At 48.1% G+C, this 20,730-nt stretch overlaps 1 protein-coding gene across 2 annotated transcripts in view; it reads left to right on the top strand.

Moving 5' to 3' along the window:
• Positions 1-20,730, top strand: part of LOC105279368 (SAM and SH3 domain-containing protein 1) — a 332,254-nt gene that overhangs the window by 251,778 nt on the left and 59,746 nt on the right. For both annotated transcript variants that reach the window (XM_026972705.1, XM_026972703.1), the window contains exons 2-3: positions 10,333-10,521; positions 11,921-12,081. In XM_026972705.1, coding sequence (XP_026828506.1) covers positions 10,333-10,521; positions 11,921-12,081 — 350 coding nt within the window. The remainder of the gene's footprint in view (positions 1-10,332; positions 10,522-11,920; positions 12,082-20,730) is intronic.

The raw sequence follows: 20,730 nt of genomic DNA, 5'->3' as shown, positions 1-20,730 counted from the left end.
ACGACGTAGTTAAGCTCGCATTCTCCAGCTCGTCGTTATGCGATGCTGTAGAATTGTCGAACAGCCTCAGCGCGCTCGCGCTAATGGTTATTGAACTTTACTGCATCGCGCGCGAAACGCGAGAGACGAGGTCGCGCGAGGCCGCGAGGAAATCGTAACGCGGTTTGCCATGTGCGATACAATCGACATCGTTCGTTCTCCTCGGGATGCGCTCTTAATGAACCGCGCGGAAATTTTCAGCGCGGAACAGTTGAACGTGATTTTTCGCGAACCTGCCGACACGTTTATTGACATCGTTTCTCCGATCGGAACGTGACGTGGTATCTGTTTCCGTACGTTTCGAAGTGTTACGCGATGTGACGTACAAGTCTGATTAGAGGCTGTAGGATCATATTTTTCGAGTGGCGTTCTTTCGCGATGCAAAATAATGGAAGCGATCAGTAGAAGATCATATAGAAAACGAATTACAAATATTGGCCGAAACAATTAAAGCACGGAGTAAAATGAGTAAAATGCGTCTTAGAAATGTCATTAAACGAGGAATTTAATCGTCATGCAACATAGTGTGTTCTAGCTTAAAACAGAAAATCAGATATTAAAAAAAAGAACACGAACTTTAATTTATTTAATATAATTATGCTATTTAATCGAATTCATTCAGAATTTTTCTCGCACCGGCCCATTTTATTTTCATCGAACAATCGCTTTAGTTCTTCAAATTAACACGCTAGATTGAATAGAACGGATTAAATGATCGACGTATCGGCGTGACTGAATTACAGCCCGATGCGCTTAGCTGAATGAACAGTATGCAACAAATGCACAATGGAGGAGCAGGCGTGTCGTCCATTGCCTGTCGGCATTGTGCTTTGTATCGCCGTATTTGATGGCGCCGGTGTCACTTGATCATCGTGAATTGCCTCCGTCGATGCTGTGCGCCTATAGTTACTCACTCCGTGCCATTAATTCCCTCTTTACAATAGGAGTAACCGTTATTTTAAAATACTTCAACCTCCACCGTTTCCCGGACGCACCGCAATGTGCGAATCGATATCCATGCGAGGCTTGCATCCCCCTTGTACCCTGCGGCAAGATGCATCAAGCAACTCGCCGGGAAAACTCGCGCGAAAAGAGTGAAAAAGCGAAACTTGCCAAAGAGAATCGGAGGAAACATTTCCAAGGTGGTCAAATATTAAATCCGACATCGAAACTGACTACGTGACTGGCCGTTTGCAGTCCACTCTCAAAGTAAAGGGGAGGAAATCGACGGATGGACGACAGGTTTCGATTGGGCATAGACGCGGGATTTACGCGTATCTTCTTCTTTCCTTCGTATAAAAATTGGTAGCGGAATCGCGCAGTTTATTGGGCAGAAGAGGCAATTAGCAATTCAAATCTTGTTCCTTTGCTCTTTGCGTCGCCTCTTTGTACCGCTCGTAATTCAACCATATACCGACAGTCGAGTGAAAACCAACCGTTGCGGATGAGACGATCCAGTAGCCGCAAGCCACAGAGATTGCTCAAAGGGTCGGCCTTTGAAAATAAATGAAATATACCAGCATTTCCAGATGTGACGAGGGTCTAGCGTTACTTCAGTGATTACGGCCGGAAATGAGCGGACCTGTACGCCTAATACCCCAGAAATGCCTTCAGGGTTATTTCCGCGCGAATCGCGCCGCAACAACGAATAGGCTCCGTGTTTGCCACTCAAACGAGTTCGATACTTTAGATCAAAATTTTTCTGTATCAATATCGCATCAGTGCGCGCACGATACGAGAAATATTTGATACAAATGCATTCCTCTTTTCCAAAAAATTAGGAGATGAGTGAGCGAAAAGTCAAGACGCAAACGCGTCATATACAGTGCATTGCACATTTTTTGTAGTTTCTATTTCGTATTGTTTTTAATATCGCGAAAAGCGGACGCGATTTTCGCCATTCTCGAGGAGTTCTCAATGCCGAAAGTCGGCAGAACACCCCGTCGAACGGAAAAGGAGAGATGAAGGATTGGAACCAGCAGTGTACATACGTCGGCACGCAAAGATCGTGAAAAAAGGCGACGGAACTTTTCCGGCGGCATGCCGCCCCTAAGTCCATGAGGAGCGACATTGAGGCGCTAAACCGACAATGGCGCTTTTTTTTACGGCCGCGTTCGTGCACTTAACAATGCTACAATCCACTCCGTGCATACGCCATACTCCATCCACCGTTTCTCGTCGCCGTCGTCGTCGTCGCCGTCCTTCTTTCTATTCCCCTTGTGCCATCTCACCCCCTCGTCGTACCTGCCGGTATTTCTTCTCTCGCTCTCGCGCGCCTCCGCTCCTCTCGATTCTTCCAGTCGTTTCCACCGGAACGTCGAGCCACCCTTTTGCCATCCCGGCGCTTTTCAACCCCCTCATCCATCCGCCGACAACGAGCGCCGGTCTACCCCCGTCGCTCGTCCTCCGAGCCACCGACAGTCGGCACAATGCGCAATGCATTTTTGTGATTAAAATTTAGTGACGCCAACTCTGTTTCGAGGTGCGCGTGGACGGGGGATTCCCGCAGGAACCAGGCGTCGAGACCGTTGGTGAACATGTGTCTGAATGGGAACTCGCCCCGTCGCGTCGATGAGAGGTTTTGAGATAATTTTTACGCGCGAAGTGAACGAGCACTCCCCGCCATTCACGGTTACTCCGGAAAAATTCAGAATTGATTTCTCTCGGCAGAAAATTTGAGGAAACTCTAATCATCATTCATCATCACAAAGCTTTGCCTTCAGCTTTGCACATATCTCATAGTGTAAATTTCTCGTCCCAGCAAAGAATCCACAATTTCATGAAAAATTATTGATGAATACGTGAGTACGTTACACGTACAATGTCATAAAGACAGCTCGATACTTCCGACAGACACGAGCAACCCCGTGAAAAATGCTCCTCCAAAGTTCGGATGCGGGCATCTCAAGTGACGTACGTACACGCGTCAATTCCCACAATCATCCCTCGCTATCCACCGTGCAGTACACGACATCGGCGTCTGCTCTCTTAGCCACCGTTAACTTCCGTGTTCCGTAAACATCCCACGATCCCGAAAATAAAAAGTCGTCGGAGAAGGAAGAAGGAATCTCCGTCCGGAGCTTGGCCGCGGCTGTCTTCCGCCACGGCGGGGTTGACGTCGGCCACATCGGCAAGAAGGATGAGTGCCCGAAAAGGAGCGAGACGACGAAGGGATTGCGGGGTATGGAAGACCGGCCAGGCGGAGAGAGCGGAGATTAAGGCGGCAGCTCTTAAGCCTGACGCCGAAATCCTGACGTCGAGGCTTTCGTCGAGTCTGAAAAGGGACGAAATACCAACCACCCATCAACCGCCACCACTCGTGGACCAATCTGCTGCGCATTACTCGCCCCGACCTTCGCCTCTTAGCGTCCTATCCTCGTTCCATCCGTCGTTCCGTTTTCCACCCTATCCACCTTGCCCGTCGCGCTGCGGTACCGAAACAACATGGAGTGCTTGTCCTATCGAACTCAACAGCCTCACCCTGACGAGCTCTTCCCACGTTTGCATCGGGAATCATTTCTACCGTGTACTCATCCAGTGCGTACCTTGTACAGCTCACCTTCAGGAAAACTTCGAGTCTGAAGCGTACTCCTTGATTCAGTCATCCGTGATATTGATCAGGTACATATTCGTTTTATACATCTTTTTTCTTCATACATCTGCTGTCGCAATTTAAAGAATATATGAGTATATGATGGCGTTTGATTTTCGAGTTTTTTTTCGTATCAATTTTCTTTGACAAGTAATGGTTGTATCGATTGTAATTAATATAATTTCACTCGCGAAAGTACAGTTTGAGCATCTAATAATCCGTTGGACTACTCAATACAGCGACGGCGTGCGTAAAGTGCTGTACATTGAAACGGAGAATATATTTACATACATTTGCGCGGCGTTTCATGAGGAGAATACATCTATCATCAGAACCGCGCGAAAGAGCATGTAAAAAAAAAGAAAAGACAGGAGAGGAGCGTGCATCAGCATTGGTGCAAGGTAATAGTCTTCGGGACGAACCAACAAGCGCGCGGAACGCGTTTTTAACGAGCGAGTCCATCTCTCGACATGCCGCTTTTAGCCGTGCGATCGATCGGGAACAATAAGTACGTGATTTCACTCTTCGCCATCAGTCCAAACTCTCGATCGGGCGTGAATCCGGAGAACGTCTGGCGAGAGAAGATCCTGATTCGCTTCCCGGCTTTTCGCGGATTACATTTCGCCGATGACGTAGACGGCGCGGCGACGGCGGTGACGGGGAGGACGTGAAAGCGGGTAAATGAAGTATATGTAAATAATGAGGGTGAGGAAATGAATACGTCGGGGACCTCCACTAATGGCGGGTGCAATGCCCGTTGGAGGGACCACCCGAAAATAATTCCGTTCTCCATCGCGCGAAGGTAGGAGTGGCGGTGAAGAGCGCCCACGGGCCGCCCAATTACCGTAAAACGCCCGACGTCGTCTACTTCGCGCCTCGGATTTTCAAGCGGCCGAAGAGAGCGTCGTTTTGCGCGCTTTTGGACGAAATCGATATGCGTTTCTCCAGCGAGAGGGGCGGCTCGCTTTCGGCGAACGGTTTACGGACGCCACTTCGCCAGGAAACGACGCGAGAAATTCGAAGTCACTAATCAGATGGATCTGATCAATTAAATTCAAAATGAGTCCGTAATGTCGTGAGAGATCGTCGTCAATGAGTGATCCAGGCGGAACGAGGATCTTCAACGCTCGCGATCAACGATGTACGGGATTCTGTACCTATATCTTCTGACGACCAGAAGTTCGGGGACATTGTTACACGATAATTCACCGTTCGCCACTGTGCATCGTCGGTGAGCGACTGCCGATGAACTCTCCCGAGCAAATCGATGAGTGAGAAGTGCATTCGCGACGATCCGGCACGGTCACGAGATGAGATGTAAAAGAACGAAGAGAGAATCGCGAAAGAAAACGACTCATCGAGCGTCCGGGAGAGGGAGAGAGAAAGAGAGAAAGAAAACTGAAGGTATAGGTAGATAAATAGACCGATATAAAAAGAAGGAGAGAGCCAAAGGAAAGAGTAAAGCTCGTCTTGCAGTATGCGGTTAAACTCCACGAGCACGTCGAGGGGGTGGGATGGGGGAGCTTCTTGACTTTTCAATTTTCTTCCGCTCTTCTATCTCAGCTCGGCCGCACCCTTTCCCTCTTGCTACCGCCCCCTTTCTTCGCTCTCACCGCTTTCCCAGGCGCCTCTTCATCCCTTCGCCCGGCTCCCTCCCTGCGCTCCCTCGCCGCAACCTCGTCGAAGCGATCGCGGCGAGTCAATAGGGATTGCCTTTGCCCCGAGTAAAATAATTTTCCGGAAAGTTGTGCCGCTCGGCGATGTTAACACTCCGGAAGTAGATTTGCCTACTTCAAAGAAAATATGAGAACCGACAGACGCGCTTGATTTTCGATCCGCTCCTTTACTCCTTCCTCCTTTTCTTTCTATTTTCTTGCTTTTTTCTTTTTTCTTTATCCGCTGTCGGTTTCCCGGGTTTTGTCTTCTTGGCCGAAGCGGAGATCGCGCGTATATCGCTGACCACTCTGAATTCCGACAGCGCATGCGAAGAGTAGAAGAAAGGGCGGATGAGCGCGATACGAAAGTTAACCGAAGGAAGCGCGAACCCTGCAAAGCGGGAAACGACCGGCGAATAAATAGCGCCGAGGGTGTATTTTATTTTTGACTTCGCCTCTCTCTCTCTCTCTCTTTCTCTCTCGCTGATCTTTGTTGCGGATCCGATCACGCGGATCTCGAATAATGATCGCCAATGCAACGGAAAATCGAAAACATATGATTGGCCGTTGGCTTTAAGCAACTTACTTGTCAGTTTAACATAATCCCTTTCATTTTAGGCGAGATGCTCTCTCACGCGAACAAGTTCATTCATTTCCCTGCTGCAACCGGGGTGCAAAAGCGCACTCACATTTCGATTCGTTCGTTCCCGCTCTCGTATGCGATCACGCGAAATGTCCGCGTCGACGCGAAAAATTTAATCAGGAATTTCAGCGAATGTGCGATAGCGGATGCGCTGCATTATGGGGAGTACTTCATAAATGCTCGTTTGCCACGCATCGCCATGCGTTTACCTCTTCTTTTTTCCTGTCTCTCGTCCGTCACGATTTTTTCATTCCACTTTACGCCACTTTCCGGCTAATGTGAGATTCCGTTTTAATAAAAAGAACTCGTGATATTCGCGCTAAGATGTAATGTAACAATAGTCAAAGATTATCAAGTTGCGTATAGGTGCATATTTTTATGGTCGCATAAGTTTTTGCAAAAATACCAATTTTTGTCGGATTGATGACGCTTCTGGAGCTTCTCTGATTATTTGAAAAAAACATTTCACAAGTTACCCTGCGTCGATCTGTTTTTGCGGTTACACCCACATCCACTGGTTCATGTCATCCATCTGTTCACATTATTTCTGAACGACTTCGACGTGAATACGCATATTCGACGTTCGCGTATACAGCGCCTGTAGCTTCGGCGTACTCCGGGAATAAGTAACGAAGCAGCGTCATTTGTCATGCCGTACGTGTCTCTATTATTCGTGAAATTTTCTGGGCCAAAGAGACGGCGTTTCGAGCAACGATGTGTATCGTACCAGTTCCTGCTTCTCTCTCTCTCTCTCTCTCTCTCTCTCTCTTTCTCTTTCTTCACGGAGAACTCACCCACCGTGGACGAAACGTAATTACAGTGCGTGCCTTGTCATCGAGCTGCTGAGGGGACAACCGTCCGGTCGTCGTCGTTTTCGTCGTCGTCGTCGTTGTTCGACGGATGTCCGTGCAACGTCGAGTCGGGTCAGCTAGAGCAAGCAGCTAGCTTGTAGCAGCCAGCTCGTTAGAATGAAATGGCTCTCAGGTAGAGAATGGTAACACGGAGAATTAACTTGAACTCTCTCCCTCTCTCTCTCTCTCTCTCTCTCTCTCTCTCTCTTTCTCTTTCTTTCACTGCACGGGCACTTGACTCGCGTGTAGGAAAAAAAACTCTGTGCATCAACTGTTTTTGCCGTTCCGAAGAAATCTTATTGTCCGTTGTAAAGCCTGGTTAATCGTTGAAGCCTGGCGCTCGTTAAAAATGGCGTAAGCTACAACGGAGATGCAGTTACGATCTTCGCGGTAATTCCACGTTCTTTAATTACATGACACAATAGATAGCCGGGGAATAGATTCTTTTTTTCCGTGAAGAGCATGAGAGATCGGGCCGTGTCGGAAGGGCACAAGATGCCGATAAAGGGAAACACTTTATCGTCACATACTCGCGTTTGGCACACTTGTTCCGTCTTATGCGAATCAAAGGCGAGCGAGGATTTCGTAAGGATAGTTACGAACGCACGTTTGTTCGTCGATCGTTGAATCTTTTAACGGAAAACGAGCTGCATCTGTCGGAAAATCGTCTCGGAAGAAATCGGCCGGCGATCGTGAAACTTCTTAACCGAATGTAACGAGACAGGGGGCGGTCCGACCGCGACATTTCCGCAAACGTTTCACTAAGCGGACTGATAAAACGAGCACTTTAATCACCCCTTGATTATCCGTTCATGAGTGAAATTTTAATTTACGACGCAGTAAAGTTCCAAAGAGTCGTGGCCGCGCGTGCAAATTTCGTTCGCTTTATGCGCTCTCAATTTGAAAGTTTCAGTTTGACCGTTAAGCCGCCGGAGGGAAATGATGGGGTAGCCCGGGGTGGCCAAGGGAGTGGGCAAAGTGAGGAGCGGAGGAGAGTTGGAACGAGAATTGGTGGAAAGTACGGGGAAGAGGGTGGACGCGCGGGGAACATCGTATTAAATCGGAAGATTGGAATTCTAATTAATACTCGCGGATTATCGATAAAGGGGGTCGAAGGAAACGGGTACGGAGGGTAACGGGGGTGGCGGCAGGCGATGGAGCAGGGGAGGAGAGATGGCGAAACGATGACTCGTTCCGTTTCATCGTTCGCGCGTCTTCGACACTCGCCTTAATGTCTTCCCTAACCCGGAGGACTAGCCACTCCATCGAGAACCGAAGGGAAAGAGCCGCCCCGTCGGAATAGATTATATCGTAATGAAAATCTTGACGTTTGACGCTCTGCAATTGATGACTTCATTCTACTCCCGTGAATTCATTGAATATCTCGCGTACCGATGCGTATTACGTGTTACGTGTATTACGGACTGCATAATGCTCATAGTGTAACATGGAAGTTATGTAAAATAAATTTATATAAAATAAATTTTGGTAAGATAAATTCAACGATCATATATTCGAAAAAATAGTTTTATATTACTGAAAATTATTTTTGCAATTTTGTGCGAATTTCATGTAGCAATTTTACAGCTCTGGTCGTCGGTTTGTCTAACTTGTCACAAAAGATATGAAGATATCCCTTTTTGCATGTCTTATTTCAGTCGCTCAGCATAATCGCATAATACCAAGTTTGATACGCGGATCTCATTTTATGCAGTTCCGCCGACGTTAATACGAGAAAACGCGACGTCACGCGTGTCGCGAATTCTTCTTTCAGCGCGCGGTCGGCGACAGCTGGGTGTAATTTTGCGAAACGAATACCGAATTGTGCTGTACGTAACATATCCGACGGAATTAATCACACTCGCGCGTTTGTGCATTCCATTTCTCCGCGTGCGTGTTTTACATTTCGTTTATAAATAGCTGAATGGCTATGCCCTGGGAATAGAGCGGAATAAATCGCGACGAATTCTTTAGAAACGGTACTGGCAAAAGAGTCTGATTGATTGACAGATTGGTGAATTGATTTTGCAGTCGTTGTAAAGCAGTTGTGGACAATCCCGAAAACAAAAATTCATGTCATAATTGCCTTGTCATTCACTCAGCGGTTCCATTATGATTGTGATGAATGTGACTCCAGCATCACTCCGTGCAAAGCGTTTTTTATTTCAACGCACGTTGACGTTACAATTAAAAAAAGACATTTTTTTGTTTCTCTCACGCAAGTCGGTGGAGGATTAAACGCCTCGCGCGTTTCGTCGCAAAGCTGTACTCGTAGTGACGAGCAAAAACTGTCGGCGCCTCTCGGCGAAATTGGAGCGGGCGCGAGGCCGCGAGAACCGAGCGGAGAAGATGAACCGCTTCTTCGCGTCGGGCATAATTCCCACGTAATTCACTCACAGTCCCGCGCGGAGGGAATATTTACAAATGGGATTTAAATCCGGTAGACGACCGCGGTAGCCGCGGAATATCGTTTGTGCGCCCGGCATGGCAAACCGCGCGGCGGAGGCGACAGCGACGGAGGAAGCGGAGGCGGATGGATAGAGACGCTTAAAGTGTAAATAGGAGGCGACTCGCGCCAGACAAAGCGTTCCCGTTCCACGACCTCCGGGATCCGCCATACCCGCTCTCGTTGCTCTCGTCTCTACCACTACCACCCCCTCGCCACCCCTTTTCTCAGCGCCCTCTTCTCCTCTCTCTCTCTCTCTCTCTCTCTCTCTCTCTCTCTCTCTCTCTCTCTCTCTGTAGCCGTAAAAGGGAAGGACACAGACCCCGGCTACGGTTTACTACGAGCCGGGAGTCGAATCGAGAACCGGCGGAAGTGGAATCGTGAAATATTAATGTGACACCAGCCTCCGTCGTGCGCCGATCCTTACCTCCGGCTTCCTCCCCGGTTTCTTCTCCGGCTTCCACCGTCGGAGTTCCTTCTTCACCGCCCGTTCTCCAACCCTCCCTCGTACGAGTCGTACGACCTCCGACGTTTGACTTTCTTTTCCTCTCACGTTCGCCTTTACGCTCTACCTTGTTGAATCATACACCACTGGCGTCGGCACGTCGGTCTGGCTCGATTCGGGAATACAAGGCGTACATCACACACACACATACTTTTATGTGCACGGGTGTCTTCTCAAGAGCCTTCAGCTAGCCCGATGAGTTAGCATGTAAAGGTTGTAGGATTTTTATTTAGTGCAGCGTCGTTGAAGTTTATGTATGATATGACATTACCGACCGCTTATTATTAAGATTATTGATCCGTTTATCGATAGCGATGTCAACGTTACCGATAAATCTTTAACGTGATATCCCGCGCGAGTGCCTAGCACTTAGCAGTAGCAAGCGAACCGCCCTTCCGTAAACTGCGTAAACCCGAAACGCATGATTAAAGGACTCAATAAAATATTGTGCGAGTCAAAACCAACGTAGTCAAGATTTAACAGTTTATGCGCGGTACGACGAGTGCGTTATGCACTCGTGAGTGACACACATCTTATGTCATATGTCTCATCGTCCGTTCTCCCCGACGATTCATTCAATGTCACATTTCGATTGTTTCAGGAGGGCGAGAGGGGCTACCTGGAGGGACTGGCGTCGAGGTACGCGGATCTCTTCAGGACGCATTACGGCGACGTCCTGGAGCCACTTGAGGAGCTGCGTCGTCGAGAAACGAACGCCACCGCTCGGATGCCCAACACTCAGCTCACCACCAGTCATTCACAGCCCATTTACGTGCCCGGGAAATACTCGGTGAGTCCCTCATATTCGCCTTTATTCGCCGCCCTTTCCGACCCGATCGACGATTCTCTCTTTTTATTGCTTCCGCGAGCGGCGGCATAATGCGGTTAGAGGGCGACGTATAGTAGCTTGTCCATCGCCGCGATTTCTCCTTATTACTCCGTTCCCCTGACACTTCGCCAAATTGCTTTCGAAGGGATCGAACCCGCGAGAGGAGAAACGGCAGTCCGGTTGATTCGATACGTGCGTTTCTCTCTTTCTTTCTCTCTCTTTCCTTTCGACACAGGAAAACGATTCTGTTATATGTCGGAAGATTGTCGGACGAATACCTATCGCGTGCGCGATTGAGCGATCGACTGTCGCAGAATGCGAAACCTATTCGCCTAACGTTGGAATTGCGTTTTGATTTTGTGCGACAAAATGTATCAATCGTTATAGCTAATATTTGATAATGATTGATAGCACGTCGTAATCCTTCCTATTGAAACGGAGGGATCGTCGTAATATTTATCGAAATAATTTTCTAAATATTGTGATAGCGTTTCTGGCCTCGCTTTCCGCTACGCCGAGACGGCGTGCTCGACAAAAGGGAGATTTGACGGAGAATGCTTCACGGGAGCTCAAACACTTTGCATTTGTGGGCTCGCGGCTCCTCCACGAGTAACTTCCCAAAGTGCTTTAAGGCGATTAACCATGTAGACCCTATCGATCCCGGCTTAAATCGGTTATTGTTCGTTACCCAGACTTTCCCCGCGGCTAATCGAGTTTTCAATCGCGAGCAATTGAATGACGATTAAGGTCAAATTCCCTCCGAAGGAGATCGATGGTGTGTCGATTTGGAAAATTAATAAAGGTCACTCGTTCCGGAACATCACGGCTTGATTAAACCATCATGCCGCTACCCGCGCTTAATTCTCAGTCGACCGAGTCGTCATTTAACTCTTTTTCTCTCTTTCTCTCTTCCGATTTTCGTGCCTCACGCGGTATCAGAATCTTGCGTCAACCTCGGGAGCACAGAGCCAAAAAATACGACAAAAATCTGAAAAAAGAGGAAAGGCAGAAAAGAGAGAAAAAACTGATTCTGTGGATATCCAAAATCCAAGATATTAATACGGCGCATCGTTACATTGAGGAATATCTCTTGTAATTGGGTTTTCCTCGGTCTTGTCTCCTTATGATGAAAAGAGGGATTAAACTGACCGCGTCTCTGGTCGCACGCGCGCTCTTCTTTCTCGCAAAATATCACGATGCAACAACGCTGTCGTGTAACGAGTTCTTAATACGACCCCCGGGGCTCCTCCCACTTGCGATGTACATAAGTAGTATAGACCGTGCTGCTTCGCAAGCAGAACCCATCGCCCTGTATAAGGTAAAGGAAAAGAGTCGAACCACTCTCTCCATTTTTGTGCAGCCCTCGAGCTGCCTCAGCGACAAGGAGGAGGACGAAATCTACGGCTTCGGATACGGGGTCTTCAGCAGGCAGATGCTCCAGCATCGACAGCAAAAGCTCGCGCTCGCCACACAAAACACGACCGCCGTGACACCAGCCGGACCTCAAGCAGCCTATCAAAGGTAAGAAGGAGGAATATCATACCTCTTGTATACTGCGATAAAGAATCCGCAATTACGGCTTCGTTCATGTAAGTGGTAATAGGTAACGTGGCGCAATCGACATTGCGTTCGTACCAACGCGCAACGGCGTGCGACGACAAACATTTGCGAATATCGTAAATCCGAGAAAACTCGAAACTCTCAAAGTGATTTCCGCGTTTAATGATTTGACCCAGATAAGCGGATAACGCCTGCAACGCGCGGGAACAATGAAATATTAATGCTAATGGTTTATCCAGTCGGCTTGATATTTTGTCCGCGTCGATTAATTAATCTCCCTCGGAACGAAGCAGCAAATCGATTATCGTAAACGCATCCCGGATTCTCATATTCACGGAGCGTGGGAATTTTTGCGGTACGCGTGTTCGTGCTGAGATATATTCGATTCGCGCAAACGAACAAACATGACACACCTCTGCGTACGAACAATTCGAATAACAAGAGCTCGAAAAACAAGATCGTTCCGAAATTGAGCTGTCAACGCGGGATAAATACTTTGCTCTCGCGAATCTCCCGTCTTTTAATTCCACACTCCCAATTCGTGGAATTCCTCCAATTCGTGGCTCCGAAACCATCGACTCGTCGAGTATTCACAGTCGTTCGAAAAAGCAGTTCACTGCCACCAACTCCAATATTAAATATGAGACCAGTTCAACTCCTAACGTGAACTATAGTCCTCATTCATGAAAAATAGCTCGTAGATTAAATAACAAATTTAAATAAATATTGCTTTTGTATAAGTTCCGTTTTATTTTTATGGAGAATCATATCTTGATGTAACAACTTAAATCAATAGAGCAAATAAAGAACATAATTCTAATTGCTAAAATGCGTGACGCCAGCGGTCTACAGTGCTCTATAATCGCTGTTCGGTCGAGGCTGCTCCCCGTAGCGAAAGGGTTACAGACGAAAAGAAGAAATACCAAACCTCAAACACGGAAGGTCTCGTGCATTTCGCATGGTGTTCCCATCTTTATGAGCCCGTGCATCGCATAAATGCCGCGGCCCGCCTTGCCGGATTCGTACAACACGCCACGCGCGCCGCTCGCCGCCGCAGTCGCGCAGTCTGTTTATTATCCGTAATTGCCCATTGCTAACTGCTCCAACTGATCCGAAATACCATCTGCGTGCAGTCTCATGCCGGCTGCTTGATATTTAATGGCTAATTAACCGGCGAACCGAGCCAGCGAGCGCGTGCACGGGCTCCGGCACAGTACTTTCTCGACGGCACCGTCGTTGCGAGCGGCAGGAACCGAAAGACGAAGTGGGCGAAAGGGAGAAACGGGCACGGAGGATACCCGCGACGGACAAAGAGAGCGAGGAAGGAAGGCAGGGTGGTGCAGAAGGCATATCGCATTATTAAATTCCATTATCGCGCCGTGGCCATCGACTGTTTTCCTGCACGCGCGAATAACCGCGGTCCTGAACCCCATGAAACTGCTCTCTCCGTTCTCTCCTCTTTTTCTCTCTCTCTCTCTCTCTCTCTATCTATCTATCTCTCTTTCTCCTGTTCTTTACACGATAAGCACGCTCGTTTTTGCGAATGAGTACGCTTCCACGAACTATATCCGCGTTCTGGGTGCTCCTCCGTTCTTCCGTAATGACGTAGAGTCGGAATCCACAGCGGACTCTCTCTTGAGAAAGAGAACTCTCGCGAGTCAAGCGACGATGATAATGATGACGTTCGCGGAATCGCCAGGAATGACCGACCCGAGATCGCAGATCAGGAAGGCAGGCAGTTTCTTCCACAAATTACGGGCTTTTTATCAACTTTGCTCGGAGTCGATTTGAGGAGCAGCTACTAATGGACGCGGGTGCGGTTTCGAGATACAATAACCGCGCGAATAACCGCGCCCGCTACACGTGGATATGCTGATTTAGCATCATTGCCCGGCACCTAGCAGTGGCACTAATTTACAGCGGGTATAAAATTAATTGCTCGGAAATAACGGCCGATCGCACGAAGCTTTTCGTGAGTGCAATTACCGTTCCGCTGTAAATAATGAGAATCGGTGCTCTCTTTGAGCGGGTATTATCCACCTAAATAAGGAGGATCCGTTGATGCGGGCGCATCGATGTGCATGTACGCGGTCATCATCATAATGTAAAGAGATATCAATAACCATTACGCGAGTCAATAAATATTAATGAGATTCGGAAGGAGCACTTACAGTATAATCATTTCTAATTATTTATCGGCGTTCACTGCTGATCGCACAAAGTGTATCCGATTACACATTCAATTAATTACTCGGGATAAACTTGCAACGTTATTACACGAGGACGAGAGTGAAATGGTAGTCATGCTGCGGTGATCAGCCAGAAGATTAACATTAAGCGCACGAATTCAGTATTATATCTTTATTGCGCGTCGTTGGAAACTTATTCGCTTACATACCCAGAAATTTCTGCGTCCCGGAGGACATTAGGCGGAGATTTTTAATGGGCTCATAAATTCCGTCGTACAACGCTCGGCAAGTTAGTGAAACGAACCGAGCACGGTCCTACCCGTTGGCCACGTATGCCGAAATAATTACCGACTTCGTGGTAATTTATTGCGATGCTGCGCAAGGTGCGTGCGTCCACACGCATCGCGTTACGAGTCAGGAAACATCGGGAGAATATTAGGAGAACACATTGCGGCAATATTGAAAACCAATCGGGCAGATTCGCGTTACTTTTTATGCTCCAGCCGGACTCGCGAGTCTACAATGATTTCTGATAAATTCACCGCGGCATCAAAGTCGATGACGGCACACGACGAGAAAGTTTCTTTTTACTTTTTCTTTCGTCGCGCATGAGCAGGATCGGATGTAGGAATGGACCTATCGATATTATTGACGTATGTCATTAACGAAATGCTCATTCTTAACAAGCTGCATTTTTATGGAACAGATATCTTTATAAAATAAATATAAAATAAGTGTATATGCCAGGATATATTTTAATATCAAATAGAGACGTGAGAAAGCGGGAAGCTCTTTCTCTGATATGAAAAATATTATACAAGACAGATCAAGAATACGAGCGCGCGCGTGGATGGGAGAACGCTGAAACAGCAAGATTGCTCGCTATCTTTCTGGAAATGGCGGTTGCGTGACCGAGCCGGCTTCCTACCTCGCTGTCGCGATGATAAATATCTTTTTCGAGCTGGCCGATGATCACGGGATGGAAATGCACCAGCAGCAGCCCTATGCACGCTTCCGCCCGTTTCGAGCGCACGAGAGGATCCATCGCGCGCGGCCCCCGTCGTGCAGCACAACGAACGCGCGTCGAAGCGGCTAGACGATGATCGCGGAATTCATTAGCGGTGCGGGAGATGGATATCGCGTCCGATTGACGAATGGATCGCGTGCATTAATTATACGCGGTTGCGCACACGGCCAGCGAACGCGCCGGCCGTTTGTCACGCGGTCGATGATGCGCTTAACGATCACCCGGCTCGATGATGCGACCGGCCTGGCCTGGTCTGGTCTGGTCTGTCCTGGTCTGGTCTGGTCTGGTCTGGTCTGGTCTGGCCTGGCCTGACTTGACCTGGTCTGGCGTGGCCGTCACGTCTTTCTGCCGTGAGCGTATTTGCGCGCCGCGCGGAATGCAACGTCATTATCATAATGCGGTGGACACGCACGCGTTTCATCTCCCGCTTCCCATGAGATTCATTCGCGCCGTCTGCTACACGCGTACACACATCTCATACACATCGCGACGAAAATTTCGCGAAAATTTCTGCGCACTCTTTTATCGATTTCTCTTCTGTCGAGTCGAGGCGAAGCAGGCGAATATCGGTGGATCCCTTTAACGACGGGGCTCGGAATAATTCATGACAGAATTAATCGGCCGGCCGCCGCCGCGAGAGACGGACCGCGCACCTCGAACCGCTCGCGCGAACATTCGCGCGCGGCGAACAATCGCACGGGGCCCGCGGTCATAAATTAATAAACGGACAATAACGCAGCGAAGTAAAGCCTGACTGACGTGTTGACAGCCACGGGCCGATGGTCGGTTTTGTCGTGTCGACGGGCGAGTAATCCTATCGACTCGTCGGCACGTCGCGTCGCGTCGCGTCGCGTCGCGTCGAGCCGCGTCGAGTCGGAGCGCACGCTCGCGCGCTCCGATTATCCGCTCTGCGAAACCCTCGACCTCACCCCCGCGTCTCCCCTGCGTACGTATAATCGCAGTTTAGTCCCCGTCCATATTTCGCGTCCGGCCACCTCCAAGCGATTGTACCGACGCGCGATCGATTCCCCACGTCCTACCGGACAAAACCGGATTTTTCGATCGTGCCGCCCGGATGAAGCTGTCGTATCGCTTCTCGCCCGCTTCTCCCTCGCGCGCACGCGGGCTGCTGCTGCATTGCGCGGCGCGGAATGCGATTTCCGTGCGGAATCGACGCTTATCGCGACCATTTGGACGGTACTTTATTATCTCCATCGCGGAGCTGTTTATCGCTGATAATGCATCGAATGCATTGGAGTAAAGTAATGTCACTAAAAGGATTACTTCTGTCGCCGTTATTGTTATTGCTGTTATTACAGCTGTTACTATTGTCGGCGCTGTCAGCGTTTAGCATAGTTTATTGTACTGCACGAGAGTTTTGTAAAATGTATCATTGTTTTATTAAACGTATGGTTGCGCTCCATGCAACATTTATATCCGCGTTTTATTTTATTTATACCGTTTTGCGAGAGACCGTTTGTCCAATTTTTCGTGCGTAATCCCTCATGTCAGAAATTAATATTCTTAAACGATAACCGCGGCTAACGTTAATACATTTATGAATGAAATTATTTAATGCCGCCATAAATCGCGCCTCCGTCAAGATTATGAAGCGTCGAGTTGGCGCCACGCGACTGCAGCTGCCCGGATGAATTTTGGATATTCACTGTTTTTCGTGCGTGGAAGAAATACGATTATTAAACGTAACGCAATCTCACAATATTAAATACGGGTTTTGCGGCGACATGTATTTTGTGGGGAATGCGTGATTATTTTTGCCAAACGAAAATATCGCGGTTTTGTTACGATTTCAACGAGGAACGTGCGCTTATGAATAACAACGGAAACTACCATTCCCTCGTAAATTCATTCATTATTACAAATGTATCGCGCGTGATTATACTGGAATCACGTTAATGCAGCAAACCGGATACGTGCCGTTTCTATGCCCTTCTCTATGCGTCACGTATTCAGCGTCAACCGCGCTCGTCTCTTTATTTGTAAAAAAGCATTAAATTCTAGTTTGTAGTTCGATCAGTCAGCACGTTAACCGCCTCTTACGCATGTAAAATCAAATGTCTTACTTATATACACTTTTCTCCTGCACAACAATAAACGCGACGATTAAAATTTGCATAATGAGCGTTCTCCGAAAACGTTTCGGTAGATGATATTCAGTATATTTCAGCGGCGTTTTCTTCGCAGGGGTTGTCTCGTTAATCTCTCCGAGACGCTCCGCGGCGGACCAAGGATCTTACGAATTTTTTCCAAGTCCATCTTCTGGCCGGAAGACGCTCGAGAGCAACGAGCAGGAGCAACATGAGAAAAACGTGCGACGCTGCTCGAGGATGTTCATGCTCCTGCTCCATCCAGGAGGAATTTGCATAGCCGAGTGTTCTCGAGCGTCGGCAGCGACCAAGTTAAAAACGAGTAGCGCGGAGGAACTCGTGTTTCTCTGCAGTTTTCAATCGCGTATGAAACATCCGCGATGCAGCAGGAACCACTACTCGCACGCGAATATCTCGTATATCAGATCTCGCGCAGATCTCGCTTGATCCCGGCCAAGCTGATCGTAGCTTCATTAGGATTCCATTTGCGTGAGCGTCAAATTAATTAATCACTCCGGATAAACGGCCGTCTTATTACATGAAGACGGGAGTGGCAGTCGTGCCGCGGTTAAAAACATTCCTCCATCCTTTTGCAAGCGGACTCGGTTCCTCTACTCACTCGCCGTGGCAATCGTGACGCTTAACAGCTGTAGATCGATCGTCGGCACGACAAACGTTCGCCGTTCCACCCTGAGAAAGAAGCAATCAGTCCCTCTAAGTCCGGACGTTGTAAGCTTAACGAGAATGGAGGTCCAATACGGTCGTACGCTCGCATCCGCGATCGATTCTGCGACGCTTTAGTTGTCCCGGTGCGATAAACGTCGGTCTCTCTTGGCGAGGTGCTTCTCGCAGCTTGACCTGAGGACGCAATAGTTCGTGGAGGATCAATTCTTCGTATCTCACCTCTCTCACTGATCATCAATCTTCGTCGCGCCGTTAGCGTGAGAATTCTTTAATTTATTAAATGATCGAAAATCTCGTCAGTAGCTGTCAGCTTATTAATCGTAAGTTGAAAAGTTATTTCTACTCTGCAGCTGCGGAACTTGACGAAGATCATTGACAGCAGCATATGACATACATCGTTGACACACTGAGACGTACGTCATTTTACTTCATCATCTTGGTGTCTTGAAATAGAAACGTTTACGAATTTCCATTTTCCAGGTCACGCAAGAAACGTCGAAAATTTTGAACGAATCTAAACACACGTCGCTCTAGCGAAAGTTCGCTTTCTCTTCCTTCCTCCGCCCCTACAATTAACGTTACGAATAGCTAACTACTTATCCTAATTGTACTGCCGGTCCTCGGATGGCACAGCGGATTACCCTTCGTTTGTACTACGTTGCCAGTGGAATCTATCGCGAATGCACCGTATAGGAACGGGGTGAAGGGGATGAGGAGGAACCATTCAAGGCAATCGATTCTGGTCGGTGGACCGTGGCGGAGACAGAGGAAGCGGTCGTCACGCGCGCCGATGCCGATGCAGGAGGTTGGAACCCCCGGAACCCGGAATTGCGACGCGGTTTACCCGGCGAGATGTTAGCTTTTCGTCAAAGGCCTCTATTAGTATGCGGTTAGTATTACGGAATGGTGTATTAGGATACGTCGGAGCCGATGACGCGCTATCTATTACCGATTCTCTGGCACGTGAACTGGCGAACCCTTCGTCCTTCCGACCAGTCCTGCGAGCCATTCCGTCATTCTCTCCCCTCGCCCCTCCTCATCGAACACACATCGTGCTCGTACCTGGGGACACTTCTCGACTTCCTGTGCCGGTGGATCGCTTTGTGGAACGTAGATTCGGTAGAATCGAGAGAGAACGCCAGTAAGACGATTAGCCCCGCGCGCTTTCGGTACGACCCTTAAGTCTGTCGGGAATCACTCCGTGTGCACATTCCAGCATGATTTACCGTAAGAGATCGACCTCCGGCGTCCACCGTTCAGCAGGATACCCGGAATACTTCGAGCACGAGTACCGCCGTTTACGAGAGACACGAGGGTCTCGCGTTGCGACTTCGAGACGTGTTACCGGGGTTTACGTACCCCGTCGTACCGTCAAACGACAGAGTCCGTCATTAGCCGGATCGTAGTATCGAATGAAACGGATCATTATTGCTGGATGTACGAATGTAAAGTTTGATACTCTGTTGCATTTAACGTTCGGTGGAATAGTACGCGCTGTAAACGTTGCTCCAAATGAGCGAGCGATTTTAAACGAGCGAAGTTTAAGCGGTTCGACGAACGAGACGTTCCGGGACGACACGTTGGTTGGCAACATGGTTGGTAATAAACGGATGCGTTGCGAAATTATTTATTTATTCTCTGCATTAGTTATTTAACATCTCTAATATTTGGTCTCCAATATGTTATCCACATGGGCTGGAACGAAACTGCAATTAACTATTTATTATATATTAATTCTAGCTAACTTTGGTTTAAAATGTGATCATCTCAGGATGAAACAGTTTTACACCATTTTTATTATTACTTTTACAATTTATAATCATATTTTACTATAATTATTGTATATTATTTATAGTTATTTAAATTATAATTCCTTTTGGAGTGTAATGTGATCCGGCTGGCCAACATGGTGAATCAAAGTGTTAATAAATGGGATTAAACGCTATTTTCTCTACTGCCCTTATCTCCCTCTCCTCTCATCTCTTTGTGTCTCGCGCGGTTTCGGACACGCACACGTACACATTTACATTCCGGAAGCGGGCCCACCACGTACGAATGGACTGTGCAACGATCGTAATTGTTAGTCAATTAAATACCAGCACGTGCTGTAAACCACTTTGATCTCTCGTCTCGTTCATGATAGCCACGCGGAGTACTATGTGCGTGTAAAAAAAGGCGGGGAGGGAGAGAAAAAAAAGAAGAATCACGGTCATTTAGTGGACAACGCTTCCGTGTGTGCTCCGCCACTGCGGAGATTTGCCGCTAACGACGTAATAATAATCCGCGATTTTGCCGCGCGGAATTACGCATTTGTTAAACCACACGTATAATGCTACCTTTGACCGTCAGTACATAATTCGGTGCCCGCGGGGAGATCGCATTTGAATGCGTGCAGAATAATTCTTGCCTTCCACCATCCGCGAGGTATTATCAAAAAGGGGAAATGTCGGGTTTTTTTGTTTTTAATGCCAAATGAAGCTCTCAACAGAACATGAGTGGCGTCTTCGACGCTTCCACTCGAATCATCGTCCAAGTTACAAATTATTTCGAATCAGGAAACACATCGTTAAAGAACATTAAAGAACTGTGTACACATTCACTA

Source organism: Ooceraea biroi, chromosome 1 (assembly GCF_003672135.1).
Source record: "Ooceraea biroi isolate clonal line C1 chromosome 1, Obir_v5.4, whole genome shotgun sequence".
Taxonomy (NCBI): Eukaryota; Metazoa; Arthropoda; class Insecta; order Hymenoptera; family Formicidae; genus Ooceraea; species Ooceraea biroi.
This window is presented reverse-complemented; position numbering and strand designations above follow the sequence as displayed.